Source organism: Colobus angolensis, unplaced genomic scaffold (genome assembly GCF_000951035.1).
Source record: "Colobus angolensis palliatus isolate OR3802 unplaced genomic scaffold, Cang.pa_1.0 Scaffold420, whole genome shotgun sequence".
NCBI lineage: Eukaryota > Metazoa > Chordata > Mammalia > Primates > Cercopithecidae > Colobus > Colobus angolensis.
Window position 1 is genome coordinate 181,297 of NW_012117600.1, and position 16,807 is coordinate 198,103.

The 16,807-nt window shown below is 41.0% G+C and overlaps 1 protein-coding gene across 1 annotated transcript in view; it reads right to left on the reverse strand.

Annotated features, from left to right (window-relative positions):
- The window catches only part of INO80 (INO80 complex subunit), a 122,955-nt gene that overhangs the window by 80,705 nt on the left and 25,443 nt on the right, over positions 1-16,807 (reverse strand). The window contains exons 11-14 of the mRNA XM_011956676.1: positions 15,701-15,781; positions 14,497-14,592; positions 4,820-4,879; positions 3,603-3,745 (exon numbers count right to left, since the gene is read on the reverse strand). Coding sequence (XP_011812066.1) covers positions 3,603-3,745; positions 4,820-4,879; positions 14,497-14,592; positions 15,701-15,781 — 380 coding nt within the window. The remainder of the gene's footprint in view (positions 1-3,602; positions 3,746-4,819; positions 4,880-14,496; positions 14,593-15,700; positions 15,782-16,807) is intronic.

The following is a 16,807-nucleotide window of genomic DNA, read 5'->3' on the forward strand; positions in this document are numbered from 1 at the left end:
CTTTGTCTTAAAAAAAAAAAAAAAAGTAAGACATAGAGAACAAAAATTGTAGTTCAAGGAAAAAGACTCTTGTAACCAGCCACATCCCTGGCTTTAAATTGGAATTCAAAGGCTACAAGGTAGTAGTTATAGCAAACCATACATAGACTTGCCTGAATAGATACCAACTCCCAGCCTCAGAACATCTGAATTCCTGACCAGATTAAGAAGGATTTGAATAATTTGCATCCCCACCAACCCCCAAAAACTACTAGTGGCAGAAAAACATATAAATCCTCTCTAACATATAAATCCTCTCTAGAAGAAAACAGTAGTGAGAGCTCACACTTATCTCTACAGTTTTTCCTATACAATGTCTGGGCATAGCATTAGAAAATAACCAGACATATAGAAAGACCATATCGTATGACTGAAAGCCTACATGAAAGAAAGATAATGTACACAGAGGAGATTAAAATAATAAAAATGTTAAAAACAGACTTTTGGCTGGGTGTGGTGGCTCATGCCTGTAATCCCAGCATTTTGGGAGACTGAGGCTGGCAGATCACCTGAGCTCGGGAGTTTCAGACCAGCCTGGGCAACGTGGTGAAACCCTGCCTCTACAAAAAATACAAAAGTTAGCTAGGTGTGGTGACACGTGCCTGCAGTCCCAGGAACTCATGAATCTAAGGCAGAATTGCTTGAGTCTGGGAGAGGTTGCAGTGAGCCAAGATTGTGCCACTGCACTCCAGCCTGGGCAACAGAGCAAGACTTTGCCTCAAAATAAATAAATAAATAAAAGTTTAGGCCGGGCGTGGTGGCTCACACCTGTAATCCTAACACTTTGGGAGGCCGAAGCAGGTGGATCACAAGCTCAGGAGATCGAGACCATCCTGGCCAACACGGTGAAACACTACCTCTACTAAAAATAAAAAATAAAAAAATAAAATAAATTAGCTGGGAGTGGTGGCATGCACCTGTAGTCCCAACTATGCGGGAGGCTGAGGCAGGAGAATCGCTTGAACCCGGGAGGTGGAAGTTGCAGTGAGCTAAGATCATGCTACCGCACTCCAGCCTGGGCGACACAGTGAGACTGTCTCTCAAAAAACTAAATAAAATTTAAAAATTTAAAAATAAAAATAAAGAATACTTTTAAAAATGCTAATTTGTTAACGAAAAACAAGACAGAGAATTTCAGTGGTATGCTATAAATTATAAACTAATCAAAGTGAATTTTTAGAACTGAAAAATAAAACTAAAATCTAGAAATTAATGGATGGATCTAATGACAGATTAGATGCAGCTGAAGAGAAAATTAGTGAACTAGATGACAAGTCAGAAGATAATATCCAGATTAAAGCACAAAGAAACAAAAGAATGCAAGATTCAGCACTTTTTCTGTGATGTTTCTAGATGTGGTTTTCTTTCTCCTTATCCCTGGACCTCATAGGGCTTCTTTAATCTGCAGACTGCTATCTTTTATTGTTTTGAAAAATTTCGGCCAAATGGAAGCAGAAGTATACAGGAAGAAATGAAGATTAATAAAAACTGAATATATAATATGAAAATATCTAAACATAAAATACATAAGCAATAATAAAATGTCTCATGGGCTTTAAAATATTAGAAGCATACAAAACCTACAGCATGTAAGTCTAGACACAAGGGAGGTAGTTCAAGTATACCGAAGTCTTTATATTATCCAGAAAGTAGTAAATCTTAATGTATACATATTTCTTAAATCAAGAAAGCAAGTTTCTCCCCCAGATTATCTACTAGAGAATAAAATAGGCCAAGTGTGGTAGCTCATGCCTCCAATCTCAGCACTTTGGGAGGCTGAGGTGGATGGATCACTTGAGGCCAAGAGTTCAAGACCAGCCTGGCTAACTCTGTCTCTAGTAAAAATACAAAAATTAGCTGGGCACAGAGGGTGCAGTGAGTGGAGATCACACCACTGCACTGAAATGTGGGGGACAGAGTGAGAGTCTGTCTCCCAAAAAAAAACCAAAAAGAATAAAATAAATACATGACTAGTGCTATGGTTTGAACATCTCTCTGGAAGTTTATGTGTTGGAAACTTAATCCTCAATGCAACAATAGTGAGAAGTGGGACCTTTCAGGGGGGTCATGGGGGCTTTGCCCACATGAATGAATTAATGCCATTATCACAGGAGTTCCCCTCACCCCTGGGCTCTTCTGCTCCTCTGCTTTCCAACCTGGGGTGATGCAACAAGAAGGCCCTTGTGAGATGAGGACCCCTCACTTTTTGACTTCTCAGGCCCTCTGGAATTGTAAGAAATAAATCTCTTTTCTTTATAAATTACCCAGTTTTCTGTGTTTTGTTATAGCAGCACAAAACAAACTAAGACAAATAATAAGCTAACAGAGGGAGGGAGAGCAATAACATTTAATCAGTCCAAAAGGACATAAGAAAGGAGAGAACCGAAAAACTGGGACATATTTCTCAGGATCTCCTGAGCGCTATGTCATGGAGACAAAAACTGTTTTTAAATTAGGGTAGGCATGGTGGCTCATGCCTGTAATCCCAGTACTTGGGAAGCCAAGGTGGGCAGATGACCTGAGGTTAGGAGTTCAAGATCAGCCTGGCCAACATGCTGAAAATCCTGTGTCTACTAAAAATACCAAAATTAGCTGGGCGTGGTGGTGGGTGCCTGTTATTCTAGCTACTCAGGAGGCTGAGGCAGGAGAATTGCTTGAACCTGGGAGGCAGAGTGAGCTGAGATCACGCCACTGCACTCCAGCCTGGGCGACAGAGTGAGACTCCGTCTCCAAAAAAAAAAAAAAAAGAAAAGAAAAGAAAAAAGAAAGTTCTGCAGAAAATATTATACAGCCAGTTAACACAGACCTCTAATAAAGTTCTAAGGACTCACCAAGAGTTAATAAAAAATACATCCAAGCCAAGGTTTAATATCACCAAATAACACTTTTTTTTACTTTGGGACTTCAAAGGTATTGGAATATTTTAAACACATGACTTAAAATAAAAGGATTCTGGGAGATCTGAAAACCATCCAGGGACTCAGATAATCTACATAAAACAAACAGAGCATCCAATCCACATAACCTAATACTCTATTTCCTACTTAGAACTCCTGTCTAAAATAGTATCTTAAAAGCAAGGGCAGAGACTCCCTCCTCTATAGAAATTTTCCCTGAAGAGATGACCTGTAAAAATGTCACCTTCTTGAATAGGGAGATAAAAGTTGAGAAAAGTCTTCGTATTCTTGGCATTAACATTTGTGTTCCATGAAAAAATAAAAAAAAGGGAATTTCTGCCTTCGGATCAGGTACATGACTGATGCAGAGATCATGTCATGTCTGATTTAAAACCTCTCATATATTGGACGGGTGGCTCATCCCTGTAATCCCAACACTTGGGGAGGCCAATGAAAGAGGATCGCTTGAAGCCAGGAGTTCAAGACTAGCCTGGGCAGCAAAGCGAGACCTTGTCTCTACAAAAAAAATAAAATAAAACTTCTCATATCTTCATTCATATACACAAGTCTACGTGTGTGTGTGTGTGTGTCTGTGTGTGTCTGTGTCTGTGTGTGTGTGTATACTTAACCCAATGCATTGAGTTTGGTTTCTGCTACTCATGTTACCTGGAACTACTCTTGAGCGCCTGAGCCTCATCCAGTACCATGTATTGCCACTTGACCCGCTGGAAATACTTTACATCCTGCACCACCAGCTGATAGCTGGTAATAACCACATGGAAGGGGGCATCCTGAGTGTAGAGGGTCTTCTGTAAATATAAAAGGGGAAGGGTGAAAAGAGAAACCTAATAATTCATAATAAGGAACTGATGTATGGACTGTTTTTCTAGGGCCGAAATGTTTAAGAGAGCCCTGAAGATGTGCTTCTCCCATATGGTAGGGAGATGTGCAGTGAAGTGAACCATACTGTGGGGTTTTGTTTGTTTTACTGTTGTTGAGATAGGGTCTCACTCCGTTACCCACATTAGAGTACAGCAGTGTGAACATGGCTCACTGCAAACATAACCTACTGGGCTCTAGTGATCCTCCTGCCTTAGTCTCCCAAATAGCTGGGACTACAGGCATGCACCACCATGCCTGGCTAATTTTTTTTATTTTATTTTATGTAGAGATGGGGTCTCACTATGTTACCCAGGCTGGTCTCAAACTCCTGGACTCAAGTGATCCTCCTGCCTCGGCCTCCCAAAATACTGGGATTACAAGCAAGAGCCACCATTCCCGGTCACTACTGTTTTTAAAGCAGTCACGTTTACCACAAACTAGGCTGAAAACTAGTCTTCAGCTTATTAAAGAAAAAAGTTCTGGCCAGGTGTGGTGGCTCACACCTGTAATCCCAGCACTTTGGGAGGCTGAGGCAGGAGGATCACTTAAGCCCAGGAGTTTGAGACCACCTTGCACAACAGGTTGAAACCACATCTCTACAAAAAATACAAAAATTAGCCAGGTGTGGTGTAGCAAGCCTATAGTCCCAAAAACAAGCTGGGTGTGCTGTCTCCTGCTTGTAGTTCGGGAGGCTGAGGTGGGAGGATTGCTTGAGCCAGGGTGTCAAGGCTACAGTGAACTGTGATCACGCCACTGCACTCCAGCCTGGGCAACAGAGCAAGACCTTGTCTCAAAAAAAGAGATTCTTAATTAATCCTGGAAATCAAGTCCAGTTGATTGCCTACAATAGGAAAAGTACTGTATGAGAAAAATGGAAACTTGATCAGTGTCCAGAAATATATAATAAGTAAGATTTTGTCTAAAAGAAATTATCCACATCGATTAGAGAAATAATGACTGCATGCACGGTATGTATGTATGCAGTTTAAGTAGAATGTTACCTGACTCCAGAACCTTCTGATGACTTTTCTATCATGAGGATTTCCCCAATATGGTAGCACCTAGAAAAAGGGCCGATATATACATTACTTTCTATTGATGATCTTAAAAGTATCATAACAAATATATAATTCGGAACGATTTAAAAAGAAACTAATAAAATGAGTATAAGAAGTCCTCTCCTGCCGATGGTGGAATAAGTGGTTTAAACAACCCTGTTGTCCAAATAAACACACACACACACACACACAATTCATTTGTCTGAAGGCATAATACAGCTACTGAGATAGTGGGCAATTACAGAGGCCCAAATAAGAAAAGAATGGAAGCCCAGAGAGGTCAGCCTAGTATGTGGTATACTTTCTCACTGATGGTACCATTGCATTACAAAAGTTCTAGTTGAGAGGGTAAGAAACTGAGGACACATTTTCTTAAGAGATGTAAGACAGGCTGGGCACGGTGGCTCACGCCTACAATCCCAGCACTTTGGAAGGTCGAGGCGGGTGGATCACCTGAGGTCAGGAGTTGGAGACTAGCCTGGCCAACATGGTGAGACCCTGTCTCTACTAAAAATACAAAAATCAGCTGGGTGTGGTGGCATGAGCCTGTAATCCCAGCTACTAGGGAGGCTGAGACAGGAGAATCGCTTGAACCTGGGAGGCAGAGGTTGCAGTGAACAGAGATGATGCCATTGCATTCTAGCCGGGGGGACAAGAGCAAAGCTTTGTCTTAAAAAAAAAAAAAAAAGTAAGACATAGAGAACAAAAATTGTAGTTCAAGGAAAAAGACTCTTGTAACCAGCCACATCCCTGGCTTTAAATTGGAATTCAAAGGCTACAAGGTAGTAGTTATAGCAAACCATACATAGACTTGCCTGAATAGATACCAACTCCCAGCCTCAGAACATCTGAATTCCTGACCAGATTAAGAAGGATTTGAATAATTTGCATCCCCACCAACCCCCAAAAACTACTAGTGGCAGAAAAACATATAAATCCTCTCTAACATATAAATCCTCTCTAGAAGAAAACAGTAGTGAGAGCTCACACTTATCTCTACAGTTTTTCCTATACAATGTCTGGGCATAGCATTAGAAAATAACCAGACATATAGAAAGACCATATCGTATGACTGAAAGCCTACATGAAAGAAAGATAATGTACACAGAGGAGATTAAAATAATAAAAATGTTAAAAACAGACTTTTGGCTGGGTGTGGTGGCTCATGCCTGTAATCCCAGCATTTTGGGAGACTGAGGCTGGCAGATCACCTGAGCTCGGGAGTTTCAGACCAGCCTGGGCAACGTGGTGAAACCCTGCCTCTACAAAAAATACAAAAGTTAGCTAGGTGTGGTGACACGTGCCTGCAGTCCCAGGAACTCATGAATCTAAGGCAGAATTGCTTGAGTCTGGGAGAGGTTGCAGTGAGCCAAGATTGTGCCACTGCACTCCAGCCTGGGCAACAGAGCAAGACTTTGCCTCAAAATAAATAAATAAATAAAAGTTTAGGCCGGGCGTGGTGGCTCACACCTGTAATCCTAACACTTTGGGAGGCCGAAGCAGGTGGATCACAAGCTCAGGAGATCGAGACCATCCTGGCCAACACGGTGAAACACTACCTCTACTAAAAATAAAAAATAAAAAAATAAAATAAATTAGCTGGGAGTGGTGGCATGCACCTGTAGTCCCAACTATGCGGGAGGCTGAGGCAGGAGAATCGCTTGAACCCGGGAGGTGGAAGTTGCAGTGAGCTAAGATCATGCTACCGCACTCCAGCCTGGGCGACACAGTGAGACTGTCTCTCAAAAAACTAAATAAAATTTAAAAATTTAAAAATAAAAATAAAGAATACTTTTAAAAATGCTAATTTGTTAACGAAAAACAAGACAGAGAATTTCAGTGGTATGCTATAAATTATAAACTAATCAAAGTGAATTTTTAGAACTGAAAAATAAAACTAAAATCTAGAAATTAATGGATGGATCTAATGACAGATTAGATGCAGCTGAAGAGAAAATTAGTGAACTAGATGACAAGTCAGAAGATAATATCCAGATTAAAGCACAAAGAAACAAAAGAATGCAAGATTCAGCACTTTTTCTGTGATGTTTCTAGATGTGGTTTTCTTTCTCCTTATCCCTGGACCTCATAGGGCTTCTTTAATCTGCAGACTGCTATCTTTTATTGTTTTGAAAAATTTCGGCCAAATGGAAGCAGAAGTATACAGGAAGAAATGAAGATTAATAAAAACTGAATATATAATATGAAAATATCTAAACATAAAATACATAAGCAATAATAAAATGTCTCATGGGCTTTAAAATATTAGAAGCATACAAAACCTACAGCATGTAAGTCTAGACACAAGGGAGGTAGTTCAAGTATACCGAAGTCTTTATATTATCCAGAAAGTAGTAAATCTTAATGTATACATATTTCTTAAATCAAGAAAGCAAGTTTCTCCCCCAGATTATCTACTAGAGAATAAAATAGGCCAAGTGTGGTAGCTCATGCCTCCAATCTCAGCACTTTGGGAGGCTGAGGTGGATGGATCACTTGAGGCCAAGAGTTCAAGACCAGCCTGGCTAACTCTGTCTCTAGTAAAAATACAAAAATTAGCTGGGCACAGAGGGTGCAGTGAGTGGAGATCACACCACTGCACTGAAATGTGGGGGACAGAGTGAGAGTCTGTCTCCCAAAAAAAAACCAAAAAGAATAAAATAAATACATGACTAGTGCTATGGTTTGAACATCTCTCTGGAAGTTTATGTGTTGGAAACTTAATCCTCAATGCAACAATAGTGAGAAGTGGGACCTTTCAGGGGGGTCATGGGGGCTTTGCCCACATGAATGAATTAATGCCATTATCACAGGAGTTCCCCTCACCCCTGGGCTCTTCTGCTCCTCTGCTTTCCAACCTGGGGTGATGCAACAAGAAGGCCCTTGTGAGATGAGGACCCCTCACTTTTTGACTTCTCAGGCCCTCTGGAATTGTAAGAAATAAATCTCTTTTCTTTATAAATTACCCAGTTTTCTGTGTTTTGTTATAGCAGCACAAAACAAACTAAGACAAATAATAAGCTAACAGAGGGAGGGAGAGCAATAACATTTAATCAGTCCAAAAGGACATAAGAAAGGAGAGAACCGAAAAACTGGGACATATTTCTCAGGATCTCCTGAGCGCTATGTCATGGAGACAAAAACTGTTTTTAAATTAGGGTAGGCATGGTGGCTCATGCCTGTAATCCCAGTACTTGGGAAGCCAAGGTGGGCAGATGACCTGAGGTTAGGAGTTCAAGATCAGCCTGGCCAACATGCTGAAAATCCTGTGTCTACTAAAAATACCAAAATTAGCTGGGCGTGGTGGTGGGTGCCTGTTATTCTAGCTACTCAGGAGGCTGAGGCAGGAGAATTGCTTGAACCTGGGAGGCAGAGTGAGCTGAGATCACGCCACTGCACTCCAGCCTGGGCGACAGAGCCAGACGCCATTTCAAAAAAAAAAATTTTTTTCTTTAATTTAAAAATAAGGAAAAAAGAAAAATTAAACAGGTGCCACAAGTAGAAAAACAATTAGTACGGCGACTTACACTCAGTATTTATCAGCATTTACATTAACAGCACAAATATTCCCAGTAAGAGGCAAGAAATACACCTTAAGGTCAGGCATGGTGGCTCACGCCTATAATCCTAGCACTTTGGGAAGCTGAGGCAGGCGGATCACTTGAGGTCAGGAGTTAGAGACCAGTCTGGCCAACATGGTGAAACCCCATCCCTACTAAAAATACAAAAATTAGCAAGGCATGGTGGCATGCGCCTGTAATCCCAGCTACTAGGGAGGCTGAGACAGGAGAACTGTTTGAACCCTGGAGACAGAGGTTGCAGTGAGCTGAGATCATGCCACTGCACTCCAGCCTGGTGACAGATGAAGACTCCGTCTCAAAAAAAGAATTACACCATAAATGACGTAAAATGATTAAAAATAAAAGGAAGAAAAAAATGCCACGTAAAAATTAAGCAAAGATGTTCTCATATTCTGTATTCAGAAAAAAATTAACCAAAGAAAAACATGTATCAGAAAATAGACTTTCAGTCAAAAAGTCTTTAAAAGGAAAATTTCAAAATAATAAAAGGTTCAGTTCACCAGAAAGATAAAATTATAAATTTGTATACATCTTACAGCCTCAAAATATATAAAGCAAAAATAGACAGAAGAGAAATGGACAAAACCATAATCATGGTATATTTTAATATACCCCTCTCAGTCAGTGACAGAATAGGCAGACAAATCAGCAAAGACATGAAAGAGCTGGACAAGTTAACAAACTTTGACTTAAATCAACATACATGCAACACTGCAATGCATAAAGGCAGAACACCTATAATTTTCCAATACACAGAGGACATATAAAAACTGACAATATGCTGGGCCATAAAAGCGAGGATTCAACAAATTTCAAAGCATTGAAGTCATAAAAAGTTTCTTTTACCAGTGTGAATTTAAGGTCTCAATTAATAAAAAACAAGACATCTAGACAATCCTCTACTGTTTGAAAATTATAAATTACACTTCTTATTTTTTAAAAGAGATAGGGTCTCGCCCTGTTGCCTAGGCTGGAGTACAGTGGTGTGATCATAGCTCACTGTAGCCTTGAACTCCAGGGCTCAAGTTATCATCCCACCTAGAAATACATTTTTAAATAACCCATGGGTCAAAAACGAACTTGCAATGGAAGTTAGAGATTATGATGAACTCAAAGATAATGTATGTATGACACATGAAACCTTTGGATGGCTAAAGTCATGCTCAGAAAGCAATGAATATCCTTAAATGTACATATATTAGAAGCTGAAAATGAATACTCTAAGTGCCATCTCAAGACATCAGATAAAGAGAAAAGCTGGCCGGGGGTGGCTAACGTCTGTAATCCCAGCAGTTTGAGAGGCCAAGGAGCATCGCTTGAGCTCAGGAATTCGAGACCAGCCTGGCCAACATGGGGAAACTCAGCCTCTACTAAAAATACAAAAATTCGCTGGGCATGGTGGCAAGCTCCTGTATCCCAGTTCATCGGGAGCTTGAGGCAGGAGAATCGCTTGAACCCGGGGGAGGCAGAGGTTGCAGTGAGCCAAGATCATGTCACTGCACTCCAGCCTGGGAAACAGTGAGACACTGCCTCAAAAAAAAAAGTAGACAAAGAGTGCAGTTTGGGGCTATGTTCCAATATGTATGACTTTCAATTTCATACGCCACATTCTATCAAAGTTTTTTTTTATCAATAATTTTAAAATGTAAAAACTATTCTTAGCTTACAGTCATTCAAAAACAGGTGGCAGGTCGGCAGCGGTGACTCATGCCTGTAATCCTAGCACTCTGGGAGGCCAAGGCAGGCAGATCACCTGAGGTCAGGAGTTCAAGACCAGACCGGCTAATATGGTGAAACCCCGTCTCTACCAAAAATACAAAAATTAGCTGGGTGTGGTGGTACACCCCTGTAGTTGCAGCTACTTGGGAGGCTGAGGCAGCAGAATCGCTTGAACCTGGGAGGCGGAGGTTGCAGTGAGCCAAGATCGCGCCACTGCACTCCAGCCTGGGCAACAGAGCAAGACTCTGTGTCAAAACAAACAAACAAACAAAAAAACCCAGGTGGCAGATTCCTTAATAAGTAGAATTACCATATGACCTAACAATTCTACTCATAGGTACATACCCAAAAGAAGTGAAAACAGTAAAAGTGTTCAAACAAAACGTTTGTTTTCCTGCACAGGAACGTTCACAGCAGTACTATTCACAACAGCCAAAAGGTGGAAACAACCCAAATATTCATCAACGATGAATGGATGACCAAAATGTGATATATATACACAATGGACTATTACTCAACCATATAAAGGAATAAAACACTGATACATGATATAATATGGCTGAAGCTTGAAAACTTTATACTCAGTAAAAGAAGCCAGACAAAAACAGCATTCATGAAGTGTTCACAATAAGCAAATCCAGCCACAGGAGGCGAATTTGTGGTTGCCAGAGGCTATGGCACAAGGTGAATAGAAAGTGATTGCTTAGCGGGAAAGGGCCTTCTGTCTGGGGTGATGAAAAAGTTATGAAACTAGATAGCAGTGATGGTTACACAACATTGTGAATATACCTAATGCTACTACATTGTACTTTTTTTTTTTTTTTTGAGACAGAGTTTCGCTCTTGTTGCCCAGGCTGGAGTGCAATGGCACGATCTCGGCTCACCACAACCTCTGCCTCCCGGGTTCAAGTGATTCTCCTACCTCAGCCTCCCGAGTAGCTGGGATTACAGGCACGTGCCACCACACCCAGCTAATTTTGTATTTTTACTAGAGATGGGGTTTCTCCTGTTGGTTAGGCTGGTTTTGAACTCCTGACCTCAGGTGATCCACCCGTCTCAGCCTCCTGAAGTGCTGCGATTACAGGCATGAGCCACCATACCCAGCCCATTTTTTCATAAGCTTGGTCTGTAGGCATGCACTACCATGTCCAACTAATTTGTAAATTTTTTGTAGAGATAAGGTCTGTGTTAGCAAAGCTGTTCTTGAACTCCTGGACTCAAGTGATCTTCCCACCTCAGCCTCCTAAAGTACTGGGATTACAGGCATGACCCACCAGGCCCAGCCCATTTTTAATAGTTAAAATGGTAAATACTATGCTCTAGTATTTTGTCACAATAAAACATATATTGGGGCACTAGGAAAAAAACATAATCAGGCCAAATGCAGTGGCTCATGTCTATAATCCCAGCATTTTAAGAGGCCGAGGTGGGATGATTGTGTGAACAGGAGTTAGACATCAGCCTTGGCAACACAGCAACACCTCGTCTCCACAAAAAATTTTTTAAAAATTAGCTGGGTGTTGTGGTAGTCCTAGCTACTTGGGAGGCTGATGTGGGAGAATGGCTTGAGACGGAGTTCAGGGCTGCAGTGAGCTATGATCACAACTTGGCACCACAACTTGGCACTCCACCTTGGAAGACAGAAGGAGAAAATATCTCTAAGAAAACAAAAAAAAGCAAAGAAAAAAAATCAAAAGAGGTGGCAACACCCACGGGCATATTACCCTAAATTAGAATATCAAAAGAAAGTTCAACATGCAAATAATAGGTCTGTTTCAGGCATACTTATAAAGTCAAAGGAAAGGTATCAATGACATTAGTAATATCACATGGCCATCTATCAGCCAGTGGAAGAGCTATTGAAAACTTAAGTGGTTTGCTGAAAAAATGTTAAGACCTTTTCTGGTTGGAGTACAATGGCATGATCTCGGCTCACTGCAACCTCTGCCCCCCGGGTTCAAGCGATTCTCCTGCCTCAACCTCCCAAGTAGCTGAGATTACAGGCCCCCACCACAACACCTTGCTAATTTTTGTATTTTTAGTAGAGACGGGTTTCACCATCTTGGCCAGGCTGGTCTTGAACTCCTGACCTTGTGATCCAACCGCCTTGGCCTCCCCAAGTGCTGGGATTACAGGCGTGAGCCACCGTGCCTGGCCTAGACCTTTTATTTTTCAACATCTGCATTGTTCAATATATACTGAACATTACAAGAAAAAAAAAAAGCAGAAAAAGATGGTGATCACCATTCCACAAGACAAATAATTCAAGAGACAATACTCAACAAATTGCATAAGAATGATCTCATCATCATCTCAGCAAGATGAAAATAAGTCAGTCAAGTTAAAAGCTATATATCCTAATACTCCTTGTATGGTTTCTATATCTACAATTTAGCCACAAAATGGGACCACAGCCATAAAGCTGCCTCAAAGTGGGAAATCCCAGACAATTTCCTATTCCATACAAAGCATAGACCAGAAAAACACCTGCCTCACATTTCCACCCTATCCCATGCTCCTCAAACTACATGAAACCCATCACTATTACAGAGACCAAAAAATCACAGAGATCATGTCGACATATTTTGATACATAATCTCCAAAATACTATCCTAACTGTGCAACTTCATTATCCTATTCCTGGGGTCAGAACACAGTTTACTCATTTTCAATCCTTTTAAATTGCAAACAACATAATAAATCCTATTCATTCTTTCTTAAATTCCTCCAACTTTTCATAACTAAGCAGTTGTTTAAATCTAATCAATGTCTTACCCAATGAATGCCAAATACCTCCCTGCTGATCACCTCCTACCTCAACCTGAATTCTTTTCCTCTGAATTAATTAAATCAATGTTCACATTATCTACCTTAGACATTACAAGCTGGACTAAGACTAGAGATCAGACTTTAGAGTATTAAGAAAATGAACTGGCTGGGTTTGGTGACTCATGCCTGTAATTTCAAGACTTTGGGAGGCTGAGGCGGAAGGATCACTGGAGGCCAGGAGTTCAAGACCAGCCTGGGCAACATAGTGAGATCTGCCTCTATTAAAAAAGCAAAATGGGCTGGGCGCAGTGGCTCATGCCTGTAATCCCAGCACTTTAGGAGACTGAGGCGGGTGGATCACCTGAGGTTGGGAGTTCGAGACTTGCCTGACCAACATGGAGAAACCCCATCTCTACTAAAAACAGAAAATTAGCTGGGTATGGTGGCGTATGTCTGTAATCCCAGCTACTCGGGAGGCTGGGGCAGGAGAATCGCTTCAACCCTGGAGGCAAAGGTTACAGTGAGCAGAGATCGCACCATTGCACTCCAGACTGGGCAATAAAAGCAAAACTCAGACTCAAAAAAAAAAAAAAAAAAACAAGCTGAGTGCGGTGGCTCACGCCTATAATCCCAGCACTTTCGGAGGCTGAGACATGTGGATTACCTGAGGTCAAGAGTTTGAGACCAGTGTGGCCAACGTGGTTAAACCCAGTCTCTACTAAACATACAAAACAATTAGCTGGGCAAGGTGGCAGACACCTGTAATCCCAGTAGTTACTCAGGAGGCTGAGGCAGGAGAATTGCTTGAACCTGGGAGGCGGAGGTTGCAGTGAGCCAAGATCACACCACTGTACTCTAGCCTGGGTAATGGAGCGAGACTCCATCTCAAAACAAAACAAAAGCAAGACATGTATTTTAAAAAAGATACGAATTATTTACAATAGATTTGAATGAAAAGAGCAATGCCATAAATGATAGGATGTGTACTAACGGTATGATTTGTCAAAATCTATGTTAAACCAAACAAGGTAGATGTTTTCTATTATGGCAGTTTGACGAGGAGTATCAATCATCAGGCTAAATGCAGTATGTACTCATTGTTCCCAGCAGTAAGTTTTATAGTGATTGTATGTAAGTTATTTTGGAACAATGTATGAGATATTTTTGTTTTTGAGACGGAAGGAGTCTTGCTCTGTTGCCCAGGCTGGAGTGCAGCAGCGTGTTCTTGGCTCATTGCAACCTCCCCCACTCCTCCTGCCTCAGCCTCCTGAGTAGCTGGGACTACAGGTGCATGGCACCACATCCGGCTAATTTTTATTTTTGTTTTTATTTTTTGTATTTTTAGTAGAGACAGGGTTTCACCATGTTAGCAAGGATGGTCTTGACCTTCTGACCTTGTGATCCACCCACCTCGACCTCCCAAAAAGCTGGGATTACAAGCATGAGCTACCAAGCCTGGACAAAATTTAAAACTATTATGAGTAATTAAATAAGTAAGACAAGAAAAGGAGAGTCAAAAGCAATAAATGTTTTGCTTGGACTGATATTTACCTTAAATTTAGGAACAAATCTAGTAAACTCCTGGTGCCAATTGTTAAGTGTAGATGCAGGTGAAATTATTAAGAAAGGTCCCCAAATGTTCTCTCTCTGCAACAGAAAAACCCAGTCAGTCAACTATAGGAAAAGGGAAGGTATTTAATTCAAAATTATAATTAATGACAAGAACAATCTAAGAATAGGAAACAATAAGAGAAATATGGAGGAAATCCCAAATCTGCACATTCAAAAATAATATCCTATGTTAATAATAAGAACATAAAGACACACCTTGAGAAAAAAATGGCAAGCAATTATTCCCTCTTCTGACCTCTTATAGGTCGTATCCACAGAGCACTTATGACACACTGACTTGTATGTATTATTTTCTACTATACTAGTTATCATGACAATCTTATAGTTATTTAATAGGTATACAGCTTCTGCCTTTTTTTCAGTATTTTTACACATTTTTAAAATTTAATTCTTATAAAATTCCCATAAAGTAGATAATGTCTCCATAGAAGAGGAAACTAAGCCTCAGAGAGTTAAGTTGAAAAGAGGCAGGCCGGGCGCGGTGGCTCAAGCCTGTAATCCCAGCACTTTGGGAGGCCGAGACGGGCAGATCACGAGGTCAGGAGATCGAGACCATCCTGGCTAACACAGTGAAACCCCGTCTCTACTAAAAAATACAAAAAAAAAAACTAGCCGGGCGAAGTGGCGGGCGCCTGTAGTCCCAGCTACTCGGGAGGCTGAGGCAGGAGAATGGCGTGAACCCGGGAGGCGGAGCTTGCAGTGAGCTGAGATCCGGCCACTGCACTCCAGCCTGGGCGACAGAGCGAGACTCCGCCTCAAAAAAAAAAAAAAAACAAAAGAAAAGAGGCTAAATTGCCCATGTTTACACTGGTAATAAGAGTAGAGTTGAAATGTTAGGCAACGTGTTCTGATCTAACTATATTGCCCCTGCCACTACACTGGTGGTAATCAATGCAGAGTGGAAGGGAGTGTCTCAAAATCACATGCTCAAAAACTGTCCTAGACCTCTAAAAAACCAAAAAGTTATACAATACTGTCCCCTTATAAAGCTCGCAGGCAAGAATCAAGTCCCACTATCTTGGAATGCTATAGAGTTTAGCATAGTGCTTTTAAGTGGCTGATTTTCAACAGAAATTACTCTAAATTCTAGAGAAATTAAGATAGAAAGATTGCATCTACCCACCTCAGCCAGATGGGCCAGAAGGGCAATGCTCTGTACTGTTTTACCAAGGCCCATTTCATCAGCAAGAATGCCATTAATACCCTGGGGAAAAAAAATACATGGTCAACATCTCATACATTTCATCAAATAAAGTTTGACCTATTACCAAAAAGAACGACCAAGATAACAGGCTTGTTTAAAGAGAAGTGACTAGAGATACTCAGCTTCAACATTTTTACCCACTGCTATAGTAATTGCTTTTGCCAATGCTACAGCTACAACTATGAACCATGGTACACGAGACAGGGCGACAGGGCAAGGCCAGTTTGTTAGCTAATACAACCCAGACACAAAAACAATTAGATTTACCAAGTCCATATAAGACAAACCATAAGAAATATACAAATATTCTCCAGTAGGCTCTCCAGGTTACAAAAAAAAAAAAGACATCAGCTGGGCGCAGTGGCTCACGCCTGTCTTGGCACTTTGGGAGGCCAAGTCAGGCACATCGCATGAGCTCCGGAGTTTGAGACCAGCCTGGGCAACCCAGAGACACCCCATTTCTACAAAAAATACAAAAATTAGCCAGGCATGGTGGCATGTGTCTGTAGTCCCAACTATTGCGGAGGCTGAGGCAGGAGGATCACTTGAGCCCAGGAGTTTAAGGCTACAGTGAGCCATAAACACACCACTGCACTTCAGCCTGGGTGACAAGAGTAAGATCCTATCTCAAAAAGAAAGAGAAACAGAGACAACTTTCTGCCTCTTGTCAAAGGATATAGCTTTTTATTTTATTTTTTTCATAAATCTACATTATTTTTTATTATACTTTAAGTTCTAGGGTACATGTGCACAACATGTAGGTTTGTTACATATGTGTACATGTGCCATGTTTGTGTGCTGCACCCATTAACTAGTCATTTACATTAGGTATTTCTCCTAATGCAATCCCTCCCCAGGATATAGCTTTTTAAAAGTGTGAAATCTAAAACATGATCTTGTACTTATTTATTTATTTATTTATTTATTTAATTTTTTTTTTTTTTGAGATGGAGTCTCGCTCAGTCGCCCAGGCTGGAGTGCAGTGGCCGGATCTCAGCTCACTGCAAGCTCCGCCTCCCGGGTTTA